Source organism: Nipponia nippon, unplaced genomic scaffold (assembly GCF_047370975.1).
Source record: "Nipponia nippon isolate SJK-2023a ecotype South Korea unplaced genomic scaffold, ASM4737097v1 scaffold_1, whole genome shotgun sequence".
Lineage (NCBI taxonomy): Eukaryota > Metazoa > Chordata > Aves > Pelecaniformes > Threskiornithidae > Nipponia > Nipponia nippon.
In genome coordinates, this window is record NW_028262290.1 from 10,132,946 (window position 1) to 10,159,717 (window position 26,772).

The 26,772-nt window shown below is 37.9% G+C and overlaps 1 protein-coding gene across 2 annotated transcripts in view; it reads left to right on the forward strand.

The window, feature by feature from the left end:
- Positions 1–26,772, forward strand: part of ADCY8 (adenylate cyclase 8) — a 133,573-nt gene that overhangs the window by 85,296 nt on the left and 21,505 nt on the right. Inside the window, exons 8-13 of one of the 2 annotated variants that reach the window (XM_009469807.2) lie at positions 1,697–1,894; positions 8,515–8,615; positions 15,889–16,090; positions 20,097–20,186; positions 21,557–21,729; positions 25,242–25,323. In XM_009469807.2, the coding sequence (XP_009468082.2) occupies positions 1,697–1,894; positions 8,515–8,615; positions 15,889–16,090; positions 20,097–20,186; positions 21,557–21,729; positions 25,242–25,323 (846 nt within the window). The remainder of the gene's footprint in view (positions 1–1,696; positions 1,895–8,514; positions 8,616–15,888; positions 16,091–20,096; positions 20,187–21,556; positions 21,730–25,241; positions 25,324–26,772) is intronic. The other variant, XM_087745934.1, reaches the window with a different exon arrangement.

Consider the following 26,772-nt stretch of genomic DNA (forward strand, 5'->3'; position numbering starts at 1 on the left):
TAAAAGAGATAGGAACACCTAAACTGAAGTAGTGCCTTAGTGTTATTAATACAGTATTTATCCAGTTGACTCAATGGATTGTTTTCCTGGGATTTGGCCCTAACCTTAGAGTTTCCACCTTAACTCCAAGGCTAAGATATGCATTTAGGCATATCTGAAACTTTAGTATGAGGGAAGTTTCCTTGATACTTTTTTTTTCACCAAATGTTGATGCTATTGATTTTCTGGAGAGAAGATGGGGAGATTTGAGCAGAGTGGTTTGCCAAACCTTCTCTACTGAAGTCCTTTTTATACTAAAGCAAACAGGAAGATTGCTTTTCACTTCAATAGACAGAAGATTTCAGTCCTGATATCCTTTTCTGCCTGTATATTGGGCTCTTAAGTTACTCATTAAAAGAATATGAGAAAACAAAATACTATCTGCGACTACGGAGTCCTTGGACTTTATTTTAGGATTGTAAAGAAAGTTGTCACTTGGGGTTTGACAGTGGGCACAAGACCCATCCTGTGTTTTAATGTGCTCTCCAAGATTTGTTAGAATGTAATTGCTGACTATACTTTGAAAACAAACAAGGGAAACCTCCTGATATCGTTTGCTGTACATAATCCCATGATCCAAAAGAATTGACTTTCCAGAGAAATCTAGTGATAAATCCATCCCAAACTCCTCTTCCCAACAATGCCCAGTAGAAGATATAGCAGAAGATCTTTCCAGCATGGACCTATGGGATAACTTTTCTCCAGCAAAAGACTATTTCTTACCCATAATAATTCTGAAATGTCTTATGCTGTGATGGATGAAGGTTTATATCCTTTCCATTCATTAACATTTGTTAACTCTTGGGAATATCACAGGTAGTAGAGTTTATTTTCCCATTCAAATGGGAAAGTGCTGCTTCACTGTGTCATGAAATGATACCATGAAATGGGACTGAGTTGTTCTCTTTATGAAAGCAAACTCTACCTCTTTCCTGAAGGTGAAGCACCCTTCTTACTGTCTCCACTAGCTTTCCTTTGCAAAGGTGTGCAAAAGCCTTTTCTTTCTTTTGATTAGTCAATGAAATACCAAAGGAATAATGCATTTGAGATAATATTTAAAATAATAATATGAATTACAGTTAAATTAAATCATGTAGCCTAACTGTAATCTAGACTGGCTGAAATACACCAGTAGTGAAGAAGAACGTATTATTTGAAAACCCATGCTGAAGTCATCAGAAATGTCACCTTCTTCACTCCTGCCTAATTGATCTGTTCCTTAACTACACACATCCAGTAACTTTAAGATCAAGACAAACATCATTACTCCTGTTTTGTGACTTCTGTTTTCTGTAGCTTCCATTCTTAGTTGTTAAAACACACCATTGAGTTAGATACCCTGCTCTAATTTTGGTGTGTACTCCCCTCATGCATGCTCTAATAATTAATTAGAAGAATCTGTAAAGGGGTATATATTCCTAGTGTTCAGTGCAGCAGCAAACCTCCTAGTCTGTACAAAAGAGTGCATTAAAGTACTCCCCTTAATGTACTGTATGTGTTTAGTGGAACAGACTTATTATTTTACACTTTTATAGATTTCATTGAATGAATTGCATGGAATGCTGTAATGGTTTGCAATGCAACATGATCTAAAACATTGCATTTTTAACCCAAGGGGACCAGCAGGTTTATTCTGTTTGCATGTGCTTTCCCCTAGACTCTGGCTGCCCTAACAAGAAATTCAATAAATCTGCTTCCAAACCATCTTGCACAAGCTTTGCATGTCCAGTCTGGGCCTGAGGAAATTAACAAGCGAATAGAGCACACCATCGACTTACGGAGTGGCGATAAATTGAGAAGAGAGCATATCAAGCCTTTTTCACTGATGTTTAAAGACTCCAGCCTGGAGCATAAGGTAGCTGGGTCTTGATAGCTGCATTATTCACAACTCAAATTGTAATAAATGTCCACTGAAGTAGAGAAGCTGTAGGTTCTAGCTTACAATGTTTTTTTTCTGGTTTTGTTTCTTTTTCATTTTATTTCAGTTTTCAGAAGTTGGGACTGAGCTACAGATTGTAATAGACAGTATCATGATGCAGGTGTTGTAATGCTGCAATTATTACATTTCATTGTTGGAAAATGCCTACACTGAGCAAACTCTGCTTCTGAAAACAACAGCCATTTGCTGGGTTTCATTTGCTGTCTAGTACAAGCAGTTTTCTGTCAGATGACAGGTTGCTTTGGCACAAACGATGATTGAGCATATTAATAAACTGACACTTCTATTCAAAACATATATCTATATTTATATAGGTTTCTTTCATTTAGTCATAAGATCCATCTGATGTCCTCTAGGCAGCTGCTATGTTTATTCCAAGTCAAAACTTATTTGTCAACTCTTTGTTTTAAACATCCTTTTTTTTAACATCTGCTTCTAAGAGGTAAATATTGTTCATGTATTTGCTGCTTCTCAACAGCAGTATGATCTCACTAATTTCTATCTCAGTCTACACCCAGATGTAAGTTATAAGTTAAAAAAGATAAGACAATAAGTTAAAAAAGATAAGACAATGGGAGAATTTTCCTTGCAAACTGATGATATGGGGTGGGGTTGCATAGATCTCAAATGATTTCATTGACTTGTATGCTGTTACAATGCGGCAACAGCAGGTCTCTAATAGGATGTGCACTTAGACTGAAAAGAAAAAAAATAACGGGGAATTGCAAGCATGGAGGCCCACTTCTCCATCATTACTTTACACTCCATTGGGAAACAGACTATTTTACTTGACTTATGGGAGACCAGTCCTCAGGTGGTATCAGTGGTGAGAGCTTAATGAAAACTGCTGGAAAAGAAAAATTCTGCTTGAAGTATATTTAAGCCCTTATTTCACAAATGATCCTGCAGAAGGAAAAAGAAAGGTTCATTAAAAAAAAAAAAAAAAAAAGATTCAATTTCCTCATGAGGATATTTATGACACTGAGACAGAAGGCAGAATCCCCAAAGCTGAATTAGCCACTACTGCTGCAACAGAAGATATTTCTTTCAGTGCAGTTATCGTGCAAAGCTGACAGGGACCCAGAGGACATGAAATCCAAGATTTCTGATATCCTGTGAATTACCATCTAAAGGCCCAAAAGTCACAAGTAATCTTTAATCTTTTCAAAGCACAAGGTCAAAAGATACCTAGACAAAATAGCATTTAACTTAGAAGGTGAGAAGGTATATTAGAAATTTTTTTGTGCGAAAGAGGAAACAGCCTGGCCACAAACAGCTTGCTGAATGAGCAAGCTAGTCAATGGTTTACCTAGTCTTCAATTGCTATTTCATATAAATGAGACCTGAACATTGGCTGGAATAAAGGGTCACTGCCAAGAATCAGATCCTATATTCAGAATATAAACTTTCTTGTCATTTTAGACTTCACAATTAGCTGCCACAAGGAAAATCTATATAGAAAGGGTGGATTTTCATTTAAATGCAATTTAAGCAAAAGGGAAAAAAAAAAAACCCATGATCTAATCCATCACATTGCATAGGTCAAATTTTAAATATTAATAATGTTTTGAATTGCATCTGTATTACAAAAAGCCTGTTTAAAAGTCAACATTTTGAGCAGTTTTGACACATTTTCTTCTCAGTATGACATTTCCAATGCCAACCCGTGCTGCAATGCTTAGAAAATGGGTGTTTTCATTCAATATTTCCTTAGGTGCTACTCCCAACCAGTAAGCACAGGCAATACAAACACAAAATCCTTTCCATAAAGTGTACTGAATCTTCTTTCTGTCCTCTAAATCAGGCTGGTTTTTAGCATTACACAGGAGTACAGTTTTAAAAAATATCAGCACTGTTTTACTTGCTTTGGTTCAATCACATCCAACACCTGGATAGTTTCTGGTCAGCAACCTCCTTGCTTGTGTTCAGGGTGCTGGGGCACCATAGGTGTGCTCACAGAAGGATGGGGAATGCACCAGGATGCAAAGGGATGACGTGGATTAAGGAAAGATGAATCACAGTGTCCTCTTCATTATAGGAAGGAGCATTGTCTTGTGAGACAATGTGGGAAATGTCTTCCCTCCTTGTTTGCCTGTGCAATAATTACAGGTTTGTCCCAGTAGACTTAGTGTTAAACCATAGTCTACAGGCAGTCATGAAAAAAATAATGTATGAACTGTTTTGCTACAGAAAGAAGCTATCTCCTCCATGTTATCTTATATTACTATCACTTTCTGCCTTCTTCTTGCCCATTTAGGAAACAAAACAAAACAAACTCAGATTTAAATTGGAGTCCCATAAAGCTATTTCAGAAGCCTTTTTCCCCTCTGCTCTCCCCACCCCTAACCTTTCAGTCTGGAACTATGCTTTCTTCTAGTCATTAACATTTTGCAGCTGCTTACATGACCTTCTACATCAGCATCTTGAGCTGCTCCCTGCAGTGCTGCTGAGCATGTAGATAGTATATGTCTATGGACCTCCCATCTCACACTGCCGTTTTCATTTGCTGCCACTCAGCTTCTGTTCAGACCAGTGACAACTTCAAGTCAGAGGCAGGTCTGAAGTAAAGTAACTTTTCCTACGTAAAATCTTGTGCCCTCACGTTTAGCTGTGCCACACTTTCAGGCAGCACTGGCACCTGCCTAATACTTATTTCTTTTATCTGTAACTACTTCTTGCCCCAGACTTTACAGTTATTCAGTAGGCAGAACAACCGGTACCCATAGCTGAGATCCCGATCAAGAAGTGTTACGTTAACCTTGTTCAATGAGAATTGTGTTAATGCTCTGTACCTCGAACCACAGAGAAGTGAGTCACCATATGAACACTAAAGTATATTTCTTCCTTCTGCATTAGTAACAGGACTACCATGCCGTGGGATCACAAATCTTTTGGGGTGACTTCAATAGATCTGAAATGTCATACTGGACTTCTGTTTAAACAGTCTGGGTTGTTTCGGGTTTTTTTTTTTTTCATTCTAAAACAATTGCAGACAGCAGATTTATGCTAGCAATGAAAGTGCTGTTTTGCTTCCTTTAAGGTAGCAAACACCTCATTGTTCTATGTCCTTCTTGGTGATAGAATAAATGTAGATTTCACAGCAAGCAGTAATGGTTGCATTAGCGAATGGGTTATCTCCCTGAGACAGTATGTATATTTCCACATCAATTTTGTAATAATTTTTCAGTGAATTTGTTCAGGATCTCCACCTGGTATATTTATAGTGTCTTTACCCAAATGGACTAGGCATTACTAACCTGTATTTCACTCATTAGCACTCTCATTTAGAGACTAATTCACTCTCAATTTTGCTAGAGGTTATTTTCACAAATAGGATGTAGGCAGATAGAGCAAAAGACTCATCACAGTACTTCTAATGGTAGCATGAAAATACACAAAGGGTTTCCAAATATGTAATAGTGCATAGGGAAAATCTGATACTAGTTTAGATGATTTCAAATAATCAAAAGATAGCATTATGATGCTCTGTCTTAATAGCAGTGACTTGGAAAATCAGTACCATGTGCTTTCATACAGGATAAAGCATAGTAACAGGGCAGGGAATTTTACATGCTGGTAGGGTTTCTGTTAAGGAACATTTCCAATGTAAAGATTTGTATAAAGATATTCTAAGTCTTTCTGCATATTTATATTGGTATCATAAATCAGACTGGGCTTGCAGGTGAAGTGTCTACATATTTTCTGGGAAGTGAGCACACTGAAAATATCAAAAGGGCTTTGAATTTCACAGTAGAGGTTTTCTTAGGTCAAATATTAGACCTAAATATCTGAGTTTCTCTGTTTCAGAATTTCTGATGGGTAAGATAAGTAAAAATTAAATGAGTAGTAAAAAAATTTTGCCCTTCCTGCATGCTGTATCCTTGCAGATATGGACCTCACCTCTTTCTTTCAACCCAGAAACTTCTAGTGGCAAGAAGGTCTGCAAGAAACACTGAGCAAACTCTGGGCCTGTTCAGCATCTTCTTTTCTGTCATTGGTCAACAACTGGATCTGTGTCTACCCTTTGGTCTTCTCAGGAGTTCATCCATTTCTTCTACTGCCTTGGGCTTCTGGATACATCTTCTTCTGTCCCTCCCCTGTGCTGCAGAAGCTTTTCCAGTGGCACAAACACCATTGCTCTGAAGAAAAAAAAACCATGGTCTCCCTTTTCATCCATAAGGTCCTATCTGAGTCAAAGAACAGCAGTAAGGATCAGACCAAAAACCATCCTCCCCAGTGCACAAACACTTTCTTTAGGTGAACATGTAAAGCCTGTTGTGTTACAGGTACTCCTCTTTCAAAGAGCCCTGTGAAAAGAGAGGAGAGGTGGGGAATAAGCAGCATTACTTGGCAGAGGAAACTAGGTCTTTCTTACGCAAGCTCAGTTTCAGTTGACTGAAGAGAAACAGTGCCCCCCCCCCCCCAATAGCGCAGGCAAATGGCTCAAGTCCCATGGGAAGCAAGGTGAGCCTTTGCTACGCCATGAGCAAGTCATGCCAGTGCAGGTAGGTTTGTGGGATGTTGCAGCTAAGCTTTTCATTGCAGAGTAGGTCATATCACGATTCTTCCTACCACTCTATGCAGCTCTAGTTAACTACATGCCTCTCCATACTTATGGAAGTGCCTTGAGGCTTAGTCTATCCTTCAATTACTTCTCCAAGTCATTAAGGGGTAGACTGCTACAGAAGTGCTACATTAATCCTTGGTGTTTGTGCTGCCTCAGTGATGCTGACGATTTCTCATCACAACATTGTTACTGATTAGACCACAGCATTCATCTTTTTCATATAATGCTTGACACAGCAGGCAATTCCATGTTTGTGTTTCATTCAATTAGTTTGCTATAATTTCCCTAAGGAACAGTTGGGATTTCATGTTATATTTTAAGGAACGTACCTTTCTTTTTCCCTTTGGTTCGTTTTGTGCCGCAACCAAAAAAAGCCCTGGTCCATTATTTAAGCAGACTGATGCAGTTCTTTTTTTCTGCACGTGAAATTGGGGGCAGTGCCTCTGTGCTTCCAGCAAGCAAAATGAAGTGCAGTTGCCTGTGAGCACCATCGAAAATCATGTCAAAGTGATACTGCTTCTACCAACAGCAGACACAGGGTATAATCACAGCAGAGGAGGAGTCAAAATGAGGGATGCCAACAAATAAACCCCCTCTCTTACTCATAACAAATGGTAGCAAGGAAGAGAGAAGCCTTTTTCCCATTTCAGGAGCTTGAGACTGTTTTGACCAGATATTTATAACTGAGATGAAGTCCTTACTGAAGGTCCGTGTAGTGAATATAGTCTCAGTCTAGATAGGATCTTCCTTCAAGAGCAGATTAGCTATAAAATGCAGTTCATAGCTGAACTCTCTCAATGTAAGTTCCTGATACATTTCTTAATCGGTTTTAATTGTTGTCAATTATAACGCTCTCTAGGCATTTATAAGCACAGTTTGCCTTATTTCCAAATTGCTGGAGAAAGATTCTGATATCTGATATCTCTTTGACTCTGATTTCCTTTTGTTCTGCACATGTAACTCTTAGCTCCTTCAAAACTGCAAGAGATTAAATAAAATGGAGTTACTGTTCAGAGGAGGAAAAATGACCAGGACAGGCATCTGTGGGATTTTTTATTAGGTGAAGAAAATTTAGTGGCATCAGTATAGGATAAAGACATTTACAAAAATATGTCTATGGACCAATCTTCATCTGCTGTAAACAATTGGAGTTTAACTGAATTAGCAGTGATAAATACCAGCTGAGGACTTGGGTAATGTTTCCACTTTAACTGATCCACCATGATTTACTGATGTATTTGTTACTCCTTTTCTTGGTAACTCTCATAAAAGGGGAACCTGCTAGCATTTTCAGTGGTTTGATATGATGGAGAAAAATACTTTTGCAAGAAATCATAATAATAATGCACCTCAAATGGTCTTTTACATGATAATACCTTCATTTTCTCCTTGGAGAATGCCCATATTGCCAAGTTTCTGCACAGCCTCTGGGTAAGTTAGGATACAGAGATCATGACCCACATCCCAAATAGTCACAGAATGTCACAAACTATGTACTTTTCTTAAAAAAGAAAAGTAAAAAAGAAAACAGAATTACCTCAATTTGGCAAGCATTGGAAACACCTCCGTGATGTCATGCATGCAGAATCACAGCTGCCTTCAGTGTTTGTCTTCAGGTGAGGAAACCCATGGTTCCTCTGGTTAAGCTATTAAGTATTTAGTATTCTACTCAGCAGCACAAACCCCTAGTATCTATCTGGGGATTTTTAAACCAAATAATTTTGAAAAAGAGGCAACCAAGTAAAACAACTTTGTATGGCAAATTAGAAGGTTTTGCTCTCTTGGATAAAGTATTTTACATTTATTAATTATTTATTTGTTGTGTTTCACTTTTAAAAACAAATTCAGGTTTATTGATTTATTAGCTCTTCCTGCTAATTTCCCCAAAGTCTCCTATATGCGTCAGTCTTTGTGAAATTACTGCATGGGTTAACAGCTAATTTACTTTTCTGTTTTTGTTTTATTCTAGTATTCTCAAATGCGGGATGAAGTATTCAAATCAAACTTGGTGTGTGCGTTTATTGTTCTTGTATTTATCACCACTATCCAAAGCTTACTTCCTTCTTCCAGGTAAATACAGAAATATATCTCTATATATCTGAAGGCACTCTTGGGGAAACAGTGAGATAACATTTCTAGGATTGATGTGGAATGAACCAATAAAATCTGCTTGTTCCCCAAAACTATTCGGAAATATTTTTTCACTTTTTTCCCAGTATTAACTACTTTTGTATCACATTATCTGCAACTACATGTTTTCATGTGAGACAGCAGCATCTACTGACATTATGTTGTTATGGTTTTAAGCAGAACACCCACTGAGATAAGCGGGGACTTTGGGTTACAAAAGTTTGACATGATATGGCCTGCTGCTTCCAGTGTTGAAGTAAAACATGATCCAGACTTATAACAGTGCCTCTTTGCTAAGTGACTGGTAATCACCTTGGGAATCAGTGATTGTTTTGGTTTTGTTTCTTACATACTATGTAAGAAAATTGTACTGCTGTGCTTTTTTGCTGATGATACATGTTACCCAGCTGGGGAAAGCAATCTTGTGCCATTAAGAAGCAAGGAGGTGATCTGGTAGATCTTTTCTCACTTCTGCTTTTATCTGGGGCTGACCAAGCAACAACTTCCTATCAACATGACAAAAATGTGACATAGCAGAGACCTCTGTGTCCACGTTTCACACTGTCAAACCCATCAATTGGCATTTTTTTCTGCTATTTAATAGTGAGAACATAAGAGTGTATACAAGGACTAACATCAGTTTTCTAGCATCACAGCAGAGCCAGCAGAACTTGACTGCCAATAAAAGATGCCCCTGGTCCCATTTGGTCTTTGGCAGAGCAAGTGCTAAAATGGAAATGCCCAGATGAACATAATTCTCAGGTGGTTTCTAATACTCAGACAAACCTTAACTTATGGCTGCCTGTAGAATAACCTTGAAAATACAGTATTTGTATAAGAAATAAGACATTTATTGTGTTACAGTGATGCAGCAATATTTCTTGGATCATCTCTGGAAGACCTGGTTCACCATGTTTATGTCTAAGAATACCAAAATGATGGTTAGATGCAAGCAGGCAACTGCACTCTGCAGCAGTGATTTCCATTGTATTTTGTAGTTCTTAGCTGGGAAAGCACCCAGAGTAGTACCTGACCTTCTGCTGTTCCTTATGTGCTATATTGATCTAATACTAGTAAGTTTGTTTGCTTCTTTAAAGTTCTTCTCCCAACACACATTCAAAATTCTTCACTTCTGGTAGCTGTTATTTTTATTTTTTTCTCAGTATGTACAAAAAGATTTATGGATCTTATTAATGGAACCTGTTTTCTAAAAAGATTTCTGCTGCTATATCAATCACTGCTATACCAGCAAAAAAAAAAAAAAAGACGACATTTTTTCTATCTGCACAGATTCATCTCTGTTAATTCTCATGAGGGTGTCTACTACCATTGGAATTAGGGGAGAAGGAGTCACATAACTACATTGCCTGCAGCTGTCTCACTTTCTGGTTTCCCATCTTGCACAGAAGTCTTGTGTTTTCCCCTGCACTTCACAAATGCTTTGTGGACCTTTTTGTCACTGAATGTTAAAGAGGCTGTGAATATAAATAGGTTTAAATAAAAATTAGATAAATTCCTACAAGATAAGATCAGCAGAGGTTTTTAAACAAAATTATGGAAACTTGGCCTCAAAAATGCCCTTAAAGATTGATTGCTGGAACATGGGAAGATGTTTAGGGAAAGAATATTTACTGCTATCCCTTTTGAGAGAGAAGATTTGGAGCCACATTGGTGCTTTATGGCAGTTGTTATGTTCTTTCAGGAGCTGTACATCACTGTCAAAATTTAAGAAGGCAAATTTTGGTCTTCGTTTTTCAAGTTCTGATACTCTGCTTCAAAATTGTGTTCCAGTCTTAAAAAAGCATGCCTGTTAAATGAGCAGAGGTCAAGAGCTGAGCAACCCTAAAATAACAGGATGAGGGGTTTTGAGTAAGAAGGTTTCAATATGCTGAAACATATCAAATGAGGAAATAATCTGGAAGTTCAAATTTCCTAATTTCCTAATTTCCAAATTTCCTAATTTCCACTTCTAAAAACAATTCAAGGTTGCACATGAGCAAGCTATCACAAAGTTTTTGGCAGGATTTGGATTCAGAGAGTCTTGGGGATAATTGCATGCTCATCTGTTATACCTCTAGTAGATATCAGAGAAGTAAACTACCACAGTGGGAAAGCATGGACACCATTTCCATGGAACAACTAACAAAACTATAATTCACACTCCTCATGGTAACTTACCCATTTCCTAATGATACATTTAAGTGTCTTTCAATGAATGCTTCAGAGCTCTGTTGAACAAGGATGGAAGATTGTATTTGCTTAAGTACATTTGAATATTTTTCTGAGCTGAGTCTTTTGGGGATTTCTGGAAATTCAATGAAAGAAAACATTATTTAAATCATTGTAAAACATATCTTACTAAAGATCTTCAGGGAGTTTGCCAGACAGGTTGCCTTAGTCTGTGTTTTAAAGAAGGGAATCAACTATCTATTATTGCATCTACTGTGTATGGGAGTTTCAGAATTTTATCTTAGTTTATATCTGTCTCCTGCAGGATAAATATTTGATCCATTCATACTTTTCCCTGACAGGGCAGGCACATCACTGAATTTAAAAGTCTTTGCAATAGTTTTCATTCTTTGAAATATTGAGTTGGGGAAATTACTCTAAGTGACATACATTAATGCCATATTTTTGCTGTAATTACCCTCTATGAAGCCATTGAGTTACATTGCCAGCCTTGCAGTGATTCATCTTCTCCATTTGAGAGGCCTCAGAGTTTGATTCATTTCCTGCAATGAACTTTCTATATGCTCACATGGGCAGTAGATCATACTAGAGTAGATTGCTGAACTACTCTTATTTCTGTCAGTTTTTCACTGGGTTATTCTTGTGAGGGGAAAAAAACAGATTTAAAACTGTTGTTCATTTAAACATCTGCATCTTCTGTTTTACGTAAGTTTTCCTTCTGGCTCAACTCTTGATTTGTGACTGTACGCGAGGAAGAGGGAAGGCAGAAGCTCCATTTCAAACTTCACTTGATCTTGACAGTAAGGGAACCCCTAGAAAGAAAAGCATTTGGTCTTGAATCTCTTCTTGAATGAAGAGGGGATCCAACCCAGATGTCCTAGTTCTGGGAGAAGTTCATGGACAAAAGAGTATTATGGCTGGTTTTTCATATTCCTCCGAACTAGGCTAAGTCTTCTGCTGTACTTGAGCCTATCAGCATTCTGCCAACAAAATCTTAGCACAGATACTGGATTGATCTTTTAGGACGTCATAGGTGTGCAGAGTTCCGTTTTGTTTTTATCTCAAGCAGGTTTAGACAAGAGACAAACACATCAATGTTCAACCGAACAGCTACAGTGGAAGAATTTTTGTTGCCTATATATTTATTACGAACAAATAAAAGGCCTTGGTTCCTCAGGCACCTAAGCAGGTTATGCTGCATTTTGGATTGATATCCCAGACTTAGGTCCCTAGATGCTCCCTTTATAGTACCTTAATTCAACAGCACTGGGTCTTACATTTAGAGTTTGGCAGTCCAAAATAAGAACTCGTGTTTAGTGTCCTCAGGTCTGACCTCCTGAGGCTTGACCCTAATCTTTTTGAAAGCCTTAATTTGGTTTCATTTAGAGCTGGGTCAGGCTAGGTCTGCAGAATCGGTAGGCTACATCTGCATATATAGACTGTCTATATATATCTGAGATATAGATAGAAACTATCAGTTCCAAAGAGGATCTCAGTCATTTGGCTTCAGAAAGCAAGAAGGCTATTACAGAATACTGCTGTCATGTGGGAAACTGAAGGAATTAATCTCACCTAATTATCTGTCGGGGTCTATATCCCAGGTTCAAAGTATAGCCACTGGAGAACAGGTCAACCAATGGATCTCAAGGTGCCTCCCACCTGAATAAATGTAAGAGGCTGCTGTGCAGTAAGATAAATTGTATCCTAAACTACACAGCTCCTTGATGAGCCCTCTTGACTCTCTTGACTAGTTCTCCATGTACATATTGTCCAGCTTTTCCCTGGCTTTACTGACTGCCTTTCCCTTGGCTTTCTGTGCATTTCCAAAGACAGAAGCTGCTCCCAAGGCATCATTGCATTGTGTCTCTACTTGTTAGCCTTGGGACTTTGAGCAAGTCCTGACACTCTTCCCACAAAACTTTTAGTCACACAGGATGAAATCTGTGGCTGTTGCTCCAATCATTGTTTCCTCATTATTCACTCTTCCCTTCATAATACAGTTTGTTTTTACTGGCTACATAGTTCCTTCTTTCAAAAGCAAGCTGTACTTCTGAGTGAGCTTGCTGGAGAGGATGGGACTTTTTTGGGAAGCTCCACTGCATCCTGTACTCAAGTCACATACAAAACTCCTACAAAACTTGTTGGAAATGCTGACCCAAGTGTAAGATAACATTTTGTACCAATGGTAAGTCATCAGAGCAGTGTCAAAGCTAATATTACCACATGGAAGCTCTCAAGGGAAGTTAATACGTAATTCATCTTATTTCAGTTCATTAGGAAACAGAACTTCTATTTTGATATTTTTCACATTTTATTTCAAAATGTTTTGTAATATGATTTAGTAGTATAAAAAATATCACTTATGCACATATATCTTACTTATAGCAGTTCAGACATGTTCCGAAAGAAAAACACTCTGCTAATTACAGCCTTGTTTTCTGTTTGTTACCTGTTTAACTCATTTTCTTTTCTGGACTCCTACACTTCAAGTCATTAATTTTGAGGTTCTGAGGGTAGGAGCTCTACATATAAGCCATAGCTGCATTACTGTAAATTATTCTGAGGCTTGCATGCTGTTTTCAAAATCTTATACCTTGATCATACTTCTATGTTAGTTTGATTAATTTTAGTAGATGATAGATAAGAAAGTTTGAAGTAAATTGCATGTTATTCTGTCCTGATACTCTAAAGGAGTCATTGTCCCAGCAAGTCTGCTTAGATGATCGGAAAGGAATAATGTTGATGCAAATATTGTCTTTAAAACACCATCAGATTTAATGTATATCAATCTCTATTATCACAGCTGAATTAAGGCATTAAAAATCAGAACATTCGTGTAAAAGATAATACTTAAAATTAAGCAGGCTAAAGCATATAGGAGTACAGTTCTGCACGTCAGTCTCTTTCAGTTTGACACCTCATATGTTATTTATGTCTTTTCCCTCAACATGACCAACATTTCCCCACATATAGTCAGACTTATGCCTACTTTTTTGCAAAAAACATATTTCCTTTTGAACATAAACACTTTCATTTATCCTGTTTTCTCAAGGTATTTTCTACAAACATCAGTATTGTGAGGAAGATGTACTCACAGTTTTCACATGAACTACGCAGTGCATCTTTGGTGTCTCCTTGGTGCAAGTATTTTGGACTCTATCCATCAGCTGCAAACATGGTCAGAGCTAAGAAATGACAGTTCCAACACAGACTGATTCTCAATCTTGTCTTGCTATGTCCATGTATCCTCTCCTGCCATTATCCCAGTGTGGTTTCCTCTTCTCATTGGCTACATACCTATTAGCTTATCGTGAAACTTTTTAGAGTGAAAGCTTTAGTTAAATTAATAGGCTCAAACCACATATCTGAATTCACATCTGTATGAGTTTAAAATTTGCTTTTCTAAAACCAAATTTGAATAGCCTGAAATTGAGGAGAATTTCAGGTAGGTTGAGATATAGTCCTTTCAGATTCAGGGAGTGAATCTGGCTGACCTACTTAAAAACAAGGAAAGAAAAGCTATGTTGATGTTTTTACTTCTGTTTTCACCTTACACCCTTAAATTTGTCTTCCTATAGGGCACAAGTGTACAAATAGCATTGCATGCTACCCAAAGAGAAGAGAGAAAGGTGATGTGTAGCAAAATCTGAAACTTCATGTTTTCAGTAAGACAAAACATATGTTTATAGAAGGCTTAATAAGCAGAGTACAGCTTACCTACATTCAGCCACCTGGAAGTGCAGAAATCTCCCTGGAGCACCCCGATAGTCCACTTCCAAGAATTTTTTTCTGTGATACATTATGATTAAATCACTGTGGTGTACTGGCACATATACAACTAGGTTACTAGAAATTTTAATTACTTAATTCAAAGCCTCAAGGTTAATCATTCTCCTTCTAGCAAAAAGGCAAGGGAAAGCAGAAGAGGGGAGAGGTTTGCAGGAGCAGTGGAGTTACTTTTATTTTGCATGAGTTTGATATTTGGGAAAAGACACATAGAAAGACAATGACTGGCACAAATGGGGACAAAAAACCTTGAATTGTGAAGCACCGAGTGCTTTCTTCTCAGTGAAGTAAAACAATTTACCGCATTTCCCAACCACATTGGTTACTTGATTGACTTCAGGTCCCAGATTCAAGCAAGAAAACGGAATAAATTTAGAAAAATATAATGAAAGTTGGACTAGAAGAAAGTATGGTTTTTAACAGTTTATTCAAAGGAATTGAACTGTTTATTCTGAGTACACACTTAACAATACTTCATTAAGGATCACATTTGCAAGAACAAAGTTTATAGAGTATGCCAAATGACATATTTTATTTAAACATATTTGGATCATAGAATATCTTTTCATCTCCTTTACATTTTAAAGGGCTTCCATGAAAACAGTAGATCAGTTCTTTTGCTTTTTTAGAAACCAGTGAGATTCTTAGCCTCAGTTGTTCCACTATTAATTAAAATGAGAGAAGACTTGCATTTCTGTAATTATTATATCCTAACTTAATCCAGAAAACAGGCTGCATTATTACACTCACTTTAGAGTCTATGACCCTCAGGATAGTATGAGTTTAAGACACCTCTGTTGTGCTGTATACAAAATAACACTTTACTAAACTGCCCCCAAACTAGCCTACTAGAGTGGGAACCAGCTCATAAAATAAGTGGCATCAGGATCCTACAGGCTGAATAAATTTGCTCTGAAAGAAACTTAAGGGACAACTGAGTCCCAGAAGAAAGGACATTCCTACTGCTCAGACTCTATATAGACAGATAGAGGCACTAGCAATGATTTCTCTGGCTTGTTTCTTCAACAACAGTTTCTCAGCAAGAAACCACGTGAAGCAATGGCAGACCTATGGAACATGAACGAATCTTTGCTTTCTCTGGGATTTTTCCTACACTAATTGTCTCAGGTTTATGACAACCGATTTTTCCTAGTCTTAGCTGTTTACACATTTATTTTTATTAGCAGTGGTATTGTGTTGAGCTTTAATGCTGGGTTCTATTTTTTTTTCTTCCCAGGGTGATACCAATGGTTATTCAGTTTTCTATTCTGATTATGCTGCACTCCGCTCTTGTGCTAATCACTACAGCAGAGGATTACAAATGTTTACCCTTAATGCTCCGGAAAACTTGCTGCTGGATTAATGAGACCTACCTGGCCAGGAACGTCATTATATTTGCATCCATTCTGATTAATTTTCTTGGAGCCATCATCAATATTGTAAGCTTATAGGGAACCAGGGAATATTATACAGGAAAAGATGACTTATGCATTATTAAGCTTGCTACAGGACTTGCTACCTAATGTGTTTATAAGCCAGCTATGATTTAAATATAAAAGGCAAAGTACCACAGCTTCAGGAAATTCAATCTGCTGCTTAAACTATGTATTTCTGAAATATCTAATTATTTCTCCCTCATGAGTATCATCTATTTTTAAAACCCTTTTGCTACTTTCTGTTCAATATATCTACCCTTTGAGGACCATTTGCAATTTTCTGACATGCTGATATACTTTCTCAAAGACTGTCAATCCAAGTAATGCTTATAGACATTAAATTCCTCATCTCACAGTTCTCCCATTAATTAGATTACTAAAAAAAAAAATGAGAAGTGTTAACAAACCCAGAAAATACTTTCAAAGAAAGGAGTGAGCCAGTAACCACAGCATGTAAAAAGACGTTAAAAAGTGTAATTTCTAAACATACCTCGCCTTACTCATTTAGTGGTTTGACAAACCCCTTTGGCTCAGATTCACCTTAGCTGAAGTACCAAACTATGGGCATAGTCACTCTCAGTTTTCTTTATAGTCAGTGCAGAAAAACAGGCAACCCCAAAGATTTCTTTTGATCATACTGGTCCCAATAAAGAGATTTTTCTCTCTCCAGTACCCACACAGGGAATTTAGTCAGATTTGGCTCCTAATTTACACACCTCCACTAAGACTCTAAAGTGTGGCAAATCTAGAGCAAAGTTTATCAGTATATATATATTTCAGGAAAGGCATGTACCAAGCTTTGCTTAGCAGCTGTGATTAGATAAAAATATTGGTAATCGAATACTGTGGGCCTAGCTCTATACAATGCCACAGAGCAAAAGAGTGGGGTCTTGTATGCAAGTACAATAAAGCCCTGATTATCTGGATGCCTTCAGAAATATGAGACAGCTTTGCATCAATTAGGCAGATTATTATGTCAGACAACCTGCCAAGTGTTGAAGCATGAGCCAAGAAGTTAAATATGTACCTGGAGGACCTGGGGTGTTGGTCGACAGCTGGCTGAATATTAGCCAGCAGTGTGCTCAGGTGGCCAAGAAGGCCAATAGCATCCTGGCTTGCATCAGAAATAGTGTGGCCAGGAGGACCAGGGAGGTGATAGTGACCCTGTACTCGACACTGGTGAGGCCACACCTCAAATATTGTGTTCAGTTTTGGACCCCTCACTACAAGAAGGACATCAAGGTGCTGGAGCGTGTCCAGAGAAGGGCAACAAAGCTGGTGAAGGGTCTAGAGCACAAGTCTTATGAGGAGCGGCTGAGGGAGCTGGAGTTCTTTAGCCTGGAGAAAAAGAGGCTCAAGGGAGACCATCTTGCTCTCTACAACTACCTGAAAGGAGACTGTAGCAAGGTGGGGTCAGTCTCTTCTCCCAGGTAACAAGCGGTAGGACAAAAGGAAATGGCATCAAGTTGTGCCAAGAGAGGTTTAGGTTAGATATTAGGAAAAATTTCTTCACCGGAAGGGTTGTCAAGCATTGGAACAGGCTGCCCAAGGAAGTGGCTGAGTCCTCATCCCTGGAGGTATTTAAAAGATGGGTAGATGTGGTGCTTAGGGACATGGTTTAGTGGTGGACTTGGCAGTGTTAGGTTTACAGTTGGATTTGATGATCTTAAAGGTCTTTTCCAACCTAAGCGATTCTATAATTCTATGATTCTATTTCACTGATAGATTAAATGTAACATTTTCATCATGCTTACCTCTTGTAGAGCACCTTTTCACTATGGATGTAGCAGTGCTTTTTTCATTTGAACTTTATTCTTTTTAAATATTTATTCCCTTCTAGATGAGACCAGGAAAGCCTTTAGTGACAGTAATAACAGTAACAACTATAACCACACAACAGCAACAATAATTATCCTGTAATAATTTATAATAATTATGATTATTATTTCATTGGAGTAAGTATGCTGAAGTCTGATACTTCAAGTGTTTGTCTTGTCTTTTGCTAACAGATATGAAATTTTATTACGTTCTATTGCTGTCATTCTTCCATGATTGTATTCAGGTTGCCAATATGCGAGGACTCAGCATCTGTCTGGGTTTTTTAGTGATACCACGCAGTCACTGATAGGAGAGTTATTCGGAGAAAGAAGAATGTAGCCACTGATTGCTATCCTTAAAGAGAAAATATAAATACCATAAATGACAGGAAGTTCATTAGGGTGAAAACTTCCTGAAGATAAGGACAGTGGTACATTATAGTATAGATCACTAAGGAGTGTTGTTTAGAGGTTTTTAAATCATGTTTGACAAATATCTGTCAGGAAAGATTTTGGTAGAATTAATCTTGCTTTTGAAACAAGATGATCTCTAATGGGCTATCCATACTCAATTTGCTATGGTTATGATGATAATGAGATTTTTCCCTGACTTGTTGTGGATTATTTTTTAAGATTGTGTCCACTGTGATCCTGTGGGATGGCTAACCCAAAAACAATCAAAAGAAATATAATTATTTTTACTGTCATACCAAGTGGGTTTCTATACAGCAGTAAACTGTGATATTTATTGTCATATATTTAGACTATATGTAGGCAATGAATTGAGTCACCGAGTTCTGTCCTCTACAGGAAATCACAACATTCATATAACCTCATTATTTCACATGTCAAAATTCTGCCATAATAATAGTTTGCTCAAGAGGGACCTGCATGCATTTAAGAACAGTTAATGCAGCTCAGCCTTGCACTGTATGCATCCACTGAGTTCAAATGCACCTAGGTAGAGGGGACTAAGACTCAGATGCTTTCTAACAAGAGCCATAAGGCTTTGGTTTCACCAGGGGGGCAAATGAGTCTTGTGGTTCTTTACATTGAGTGCATTCTTATTGTTACAAAATTAGAATAAAGTTTCAGATCCTGAAGGTCTTTTAAAAAGACACCCAGAGTGGTTCTCATGGCACTCTGCCTTGCAGAGATGTGCTATATATCTCATAAAATTTCAGAAGATACCATTAACTATCTGTTGTCACGGAGGGCTGCACAGACAACCTAGATAATGTTGCTGCATTGCAGAGATGACTGAATTGCTGAAAGAACAAACAAGAGAGTTCCAAGTTCAAAATTCATTAGAATTTAATTATAAGAAATTGGGCCTCATTAAACAAACTCTCTAACTCTGTTGGAAAGAAAGACAGGGGAACTAGCTTGTACATACTGGGTTGATGAAATGACCTAGTATAAACATCCAGATTGGATTAATATATGTAATAGGAGACTCCATCTGCTTTAACTGTCAAAATACGAAACCATTAATGATTTTTTTCCTGTGTTCTGAGACCATGATGTATTGCAACTCAACACTGCTGTTTTGTTTATATTTAATACACTTGGTTTGAAATACCATTAAAATGAATACAGGTCATAACAGCAAAAAGCAGTATTACATTCTCAAAACCATTGTATCATGAATGAATTTTCATTCCCTTCCATTCTAGGCATCACAGTTGCAGTTCTGGGACCACATTATGTTTTGGCACAAGCCAATTCTGCATGATGCCATGGGATTTTTTCCCACATTGAGAAGGATAACACTGTCCATAGCAACATAGCAGAAAAAAAACCTGCTTACAGACAAGTGTACACATGCAGTCTTATTTTATGCTCCCAATTTAATAATTTTCTCTATAGTTTATAGCAAAGTATAAACATTTTGAGCGGGTAATTCTTAAGAGTCCAACATCAGTCCCCTGAAACTCCTGGAGAAGCTTGTCTTTCACCTTTGGCAGCAAGAGAGCATAGGAAGGCTACTCAGATGCTCAATATCTGTAGTGTGAATAACTCCCCCTTTCCATTTCATCTCCTCAGTATGTCTTCTTATTGTCCATTTAGTCCTCAGTGCCAGTTAGGGAGAGCAGCAGGTCAGCCAGTTCCATCCCTGAACCCAGCCAGCCACACAAACACTTAGTCACCAGTGCACGATATAGCCCTGATTTTGTTTTCTTTCTTCACAGCTATGGTGTGATTTTGACAAACCAGTCACCCTGAAGAACCAGACATTCAATTCATCTGCATCTTTTATGGACATCTGTTCCTATCCTGAGGTATTTCTGAGGGTACTTTTGAATCTGAGGCATGGATCCACAAAGGTTACATGGCACCCACTACCTGGAATCAATGACCTGTGTACTGGTGGTGGAGTCAGCTGCCTCAACAACACTGTGAAGCTGAACGTTAGCATCTATCCATATGCTGATAGAAAAAGCAGAGGCCGGTTACAGTAGGAGTTAATCTTATGGTCTAATGGGGCATTACAACCAAGTTTCAACCTTTGAACTTCATAGAGAACCTTTATGCTGGAAACACATCCAGCAATGATTCAATGAACCTAGTGCAATAAAACACACTATTTAATTCATATGGATCTAATGGAGGCTAATACTTCTTTCACAGCAAAACCAGGAGTCATCCTGCTGTAGTTATTTTAAATTTACATTTGGAGAAAAAAAAAAATCCTCTCTATGATGAGCAAGCAGGCAAAAAAATCAATGGGTTGGTCATGTGTAGATAAAAGAAGTATGTTGCTTAGAAAGTCATATGGCGGTGTCATGATACTGCCAGCAGTATGCTGCAAATTGTAGGGATGCAGAATTTCCTACAGAGGAACTGTACTAAAGAAAAACTGTACTCAGAAAAATGAATGCTATCTCTCCTAAAGCTGTATGATAGGAGTTAATTTAAACCACATTTGGACTGTGGGTGTTGATGTTGCTATTTTAAATTTGAATAGCTCATGGCTATGATGGTCTCTCTATATCCAGTATCAGCTGCACGGATTGCATTTGTCAGATAACTAATCATTGAGAAAAATGAGACAATAAAGAGATTAGAAAATGAGATACGAATAAAACTTCCAGGCATCACATTTTAAGAAGTAATGTAACTAAGCTAGACTTACAATGTTAAAAAAAAAAAAAAAACAACCAAAAAAACCCAACAAAACCTGCAGCTTTATCCTCTCTTCAAGTAGCATGGGAAAAGGATTAAAGCAGGAATATGATTCTCCCATCCTGATTAATGTGGGTCTTGTGGAAGTTCAGAATCCAAAGGAATATAAATTATTTTCTCTCAACTGACTTTTCATTAGCAAACTACTACATCTCTCCCTTTCTGCTTTTCACTATGCAGGATGCCCTTTCCCTTCTAATACAATGAAAATGCCATAAACGCTCAGAGGAGGATTTCTGCTAACGTGGAGGTGCCATGCAAAATAGAGAATTTGTAATTTCACATTCTATTTTAGCAAAACCCTTATTTTCAAAGTGCCTTGCACCCTAAGAAGACTTATCTGAGCACTGAAATCCAGAGCAAATTTTTTTTATACTTCTGATCACTTAATCATCTATGTAGATATTTATGGAGTTAATATGTAGTCACTGATCACTGAAAGTAACCACTACTGTTTTCTATTCAGTATTTTGTCTTCACTGGTGTGCTGGCAATGGTGACTTGTGCAGTCTTTCTTCGTCTCAACTCTGTCCTGAAGCTGGCAGTACTTCTCATCATGATTGCGATCTATTCTCTGCTGACTGAGACAATTTATGCTTCCCTTTTTCTGCAATATGACAACTTTAACCACAATGGAGAGTAAGTGTTCACAGCCCCCTTTAGGAACTGCTTTTTAATAAGGTAACGGATCAAGTCTTGCCAGTGTACATACTTACAGGATGGCACCATAGTTAAATGTGGGGTGATGGTTGCAAGAGGCAATGACTAAGCCAAAAAGATTTATAATGTGATTCTTTCTCAGGCCTTTTTATTCAAATGTTAATTTCATGAAGACATTTAAATAGCAAGCAGGGTTTGTCTTTTATGTCTTCCATAGTCTAACCATATTGTTAAAAATATGCATTACAGTGCATATACATTGGTTGCTTCTATTCTTGAAAACCCCAGAGATACTGATTGAAACTCTCTCCTCAATTTAAGAAAACAGGAGTGAACAATTGATTTTTTAGAGGCGGGATTTTAACTGAATAAAATCAAACTATAACATGTAGTTGTTAAAGATATAAGGAATACACGAATGATCCCATTTTGTAGGAGTGCATCTGAAGGACAGACTCCTCCTCTTAGGCTTCCTTCGCAGCAAGAGGAGTTGAAGAGGAAGACAGAAGAGCCACAGTAATTTGCAGAGTCAGAGGTGCACTAAGTGTTGCAATAACTGAATCTAGAGCAGCAGTGATTTAGCTCATTCAGAAAAACACTTCTTCAGTCTTTGATACTTGACCAATTTAGTATTGCAGTTGCTTGTGCTTATAAGAATGTGCCAGATGAAGATCCTCAGAACGACAGAAAAGCATGGATTTGCAATACAATTAGTTCTCACAGCAGCCACATCTTTACATATAGGAAGGCTCTGCACTCATATCTTCCCTTGCTAGCTTCCTACGGTAGCAAGGCACTAAAGATTTAGGATGCAATTTCTTTTTCTAATGCTAGTTATCCTCCTACAGACTAATGATATGACAGGTAGCATATTCACAGCAGAGCCCAGCAAATATGACAAATGGCAGTAAGCAATATTTTGGCTAAGTAACTAGAAGTAGAAATCATGATCATTGTCTTTAATTTTTGTCACTAATCAAGCATGGCAAAGAAAGATTCTCCCTTGTGTGAAAATCTTAGAGAATTCAGAGTAGTTTCTATTCCCTGTGTCAATGAAACTCTCTAGTGATTTATCATAGAGGAGTAAGAAAGAGCCAGGAATATCCTCTAGAGTAGCCAGCAGCCCAGGACATAGAGAACTCAGCTGAGATGCTCCACACTCAGGACAAGGATCTGAACTTCAGCTCTGACATTAGGAAGCATGAGGTTCAAGGCTGTTTGCCCAGAAACTTATCTGTTTTCTTAGCTATACCAATTAGTTGAATAGAAGGTTTTGCAAACCCCTACAAAACTCATCCAGCTCATATATTTGTGGCTGTAGCTACAGTACCACAATATGCAATAACAGATGAGTTCGTAACTAAGACCTTTGAGGCTATTGCCTTTAGTGAGTGTACAAGGGATCTTTCTGGAATGAAGTCTTTAGAAGGCTGTATTTCAGACAACTTCAAAATGGGAAACATTTGAATTCCAAAATATTTGCAGATGACAAAGATGTTTCCTGACTGTCTTTTGCTCTATACTGGTGACTCGTCCCAAAGCAGCACGTTTCCTCACAGTAAATTCTTCATTAGGCCCACAAAGTCAGTTCAGTTAGCACTCTCACAAGAAAGTTTCCCTTTGGTTTAGTCTTTGTCAAGCTCTTCTCTTTCCCTCTCTAATTTCTCTGTCATAGGAGTCCTCCTCTGACAAATATCACCTGACCTTTTTTTCAAAATTATTATGGAAAATGTATTCAGCATCTGGTCTTTGCTTTATTCTTAGATCTCAAGTTAGACAGAAGAGTGTCCCAAAGTATCTTCCAACTTCCGCTCCTTGTTTACTCCTTTATTAACTTTTTTCACAACTACAAGCTTTAAGCACCTCTTAACCATTTTCTCGTCTGTCCTCATCTCCCTTCAACAAAATAATTGCTAAGTATCCATATTCTATTCACCTCCAAATTTAGTTCTTTCTCCCTTTTGTTTTACTATAAGATTGGCCCTACCAGTTCCCCAGCCTCTTCATTTATGTCTTTTCCCCTGGGAAACATGCCTTTTTAAAACTCCCTGATATCACAGAGATACTCACTTTCTTTTCGTTTCGTCATCATTCCACATAACTGCAATTTCTCCTCATATTTGAAACCCCCTATCGTGGTTTGACCCCAGTCAGCCACTAAGCACCACTCAGCTGATCACTCACCCTCCCCCCTCCTAGTGGGATGGGGGAGCGAAGCAAAAAAAAAAAAGTAAAACCCATGGGTTGACATAAAGACAGTTTAATAGGACAGCAGAAGATAAAGTAATTAATAATAATAATAATAATAACAACAATAATAATGATAAAAGAATATACAAAACAAGTGATGCACAATGCAATTGCTCACCACCTGCTGACTGACGCCCAGTCAGTTCCTGAGCAGCAATCGCTGCCCCCGGCCAACTCCCCCCAGTTTATATACCAAGCATGATGTTATAGGGTATGGAATTGCCCTTTGGCCAGTCTGGGTCAGCTGTCCTGGCTGTGTCCCCTCCCAGCTTCTTGTGCACCGGGCAGAGCATGGGAAGCTGGAAAGTCCTCGACTAGTGTAAGCATTACTTACCAACAACTAAAACATCAGTTTGTCATCAATATATTTCTCATCCTAAATCCAAAACACTGCACTAAGAAGAAAATTAACTCTATCCCAGCCGAAACCAGGACACCGCCTTTAACTGCTCCAGACCCCTTTCAACTTATTTTGTCACACTTTCTTCATGCTCCACACACAGCATCTCAGTGATTTCATACAACAGATTTCATACAGCCAGTATCTTCTTGGATCATCTACTTTGCTTCCCTACTGTCTGAAAGAGTTTCCTTTACTTCCTCTGTCATAGGCAGACATTTCTTCTCTGCACTCCTCTTTGTGGCTCAGTAAAACCAGTCCTCAATAGTTTGCCATTCTTTTGATTCCCCTTTGATCCACACCTCCTTCCTTAACTCACCTGTCATCTTCTCTGAACCATTCTCACAATACGGGGATGTTTAACTTTCAGTACCTGCCTTGGAGTTCATCTTTTATCTCTCAGCCCATTCACTGGGCTTTTACTTCCACAATCTGGAAGTTTCCCTTTCCCAGCTCCAGCCTTAACCTTTCCCCATCCAGATCCCACCTCCTGCACTCCACAGGGGCTGTGGTGTTCATGGTTGTTTACCAAGCTCCCAGGAAAAGAAACTGACTGACACACAGCTTGCATATCACATTTGAAAAAGAAAAATCATTACCTTCTGTGTACCTACTGTAGGCTACAATTTAGTTATTTAATCCATTTGTCTCCAACGAGTGAGCACTCCAATTACACTCCTGTTCTCTTGAACTAATTATTGCTAGCGTTAAATTTTCAAATACAGGGTTTTTTTTTTAAAGAACAACAAAAAGCACCAGGGTGCATTATGAAATGAAACTTCTGAACAATTACAACACTAACAAATCAATAACTGTATTTTACTTTGGATTTTTTTTTCAGCACAGACTTCCTGGGTACAAAGGAGGCATCTTTACTACTGATGGCAATGTTCCTTTTAGCTGTATTTTATCATGGTCAACAGGTAATGCAAACATTTGTTTTAACCATTCCCTATATCACTTGCAATTACAGGATGTGACAATAATTACTTTCAAAATACCAACTGCCTTTTTATCCACTTGAGCATATGACTCTTAACAATTTAATAAACAATATGCAGAATCTGCCCACATCTGACACTGCTTAGCATTCTTAAAGAGCATGTGCAATATTATATTCAGCAATAAGCAAGTTATATTGCATTTTCTAATAGAAATTGAAGGAACAAATGAGACTTCATTTATCTTAGGTACATGCACAATTCCAGTGGCATCTGACTGTTTCAGTGCGCTTGAGTAAGCATAAAACCAAAGTGAAGAAAGGGAATAAAAACCAGTAAATAATACAGCTCTCATGAAATAGCTTAGTATACTCATAGAGGAAAAACACCAGATTTGAGGAAATGAGGAAAAATTGCAGTTAAGCACCAACATTAACTTCTTTGGGTCATGGACCACTTGCAAGAATTCTTTCACATGGACCTAGATCATAACCAGGATTTAGAGGCCTCATAGCTTTAGGCTTGATATCCTCAAGGAGGAACTGAGAAAATGGGTATTTCAAGAATTCATACACAGTGCACAGGGAGAGTAAAGTATGACAAATTAAGATTTAAAATAACAAATGCATTGAGTAAAGCAGGGTGTTTTCTCCACACCACCTCTGGTTGGCAACCTCTAGGCTCATGCTGACTTCAGGCAGATTCTGTTCACATAAAGCTAAACGGGACCACTGCATTAAAGGAAGCAGCAACCACAAATGCCTTTAGACATTGTCCTGCATGTTCAACTTGCTTAAAGATTTTCCCTTTGAGAGCATTAGGGTGATTAATACCAGCATTTCTCAATCCTAATTTGAGTGAGGCAGTAAGAGAGGAACGTTGTGATAAATAACATAATATTATACACTTTATTACAATATTACAATAACTTTATAAGTTGTGCAGGTACCTACAGGCTCCATTCCTTCTATAGGAGAGCAAAAATAAGGCAACACCTAAATATTCTAGTAATTTTCTTCCTTTTTATCTTCCTTTTGAAGAAATGAGGAATGAGTGAGTAGGGGAAGCAAGGGATGAAATGCTCTTTGTGCCCAGATTTAAGTTTGATGGAAAACAATGTACTTTTTGACATATCTTTATCAAGACATAAAGACCATTTAGGAAAAATACGCAACAAATAAGAACTCAACATCCAAAATTCGTGATAAGACACATAACATTCCCAATGATTCTTAACGATACAGATCTAAGGGTTGCGAATTCTCTAAAGTGAGAGTAAGTACTAAGAAAGAAAACACTAAATATGTTTAAGTAAAGCAAGGATTAGGCAGAATCCATGAAATGTGCTTCAGAATCACAATTCTGAGTGTAAATATATGTCCTACAAAAGCCTAATCTGGGATGTTTAAGAGTACTTTCCATCCCAGAGGC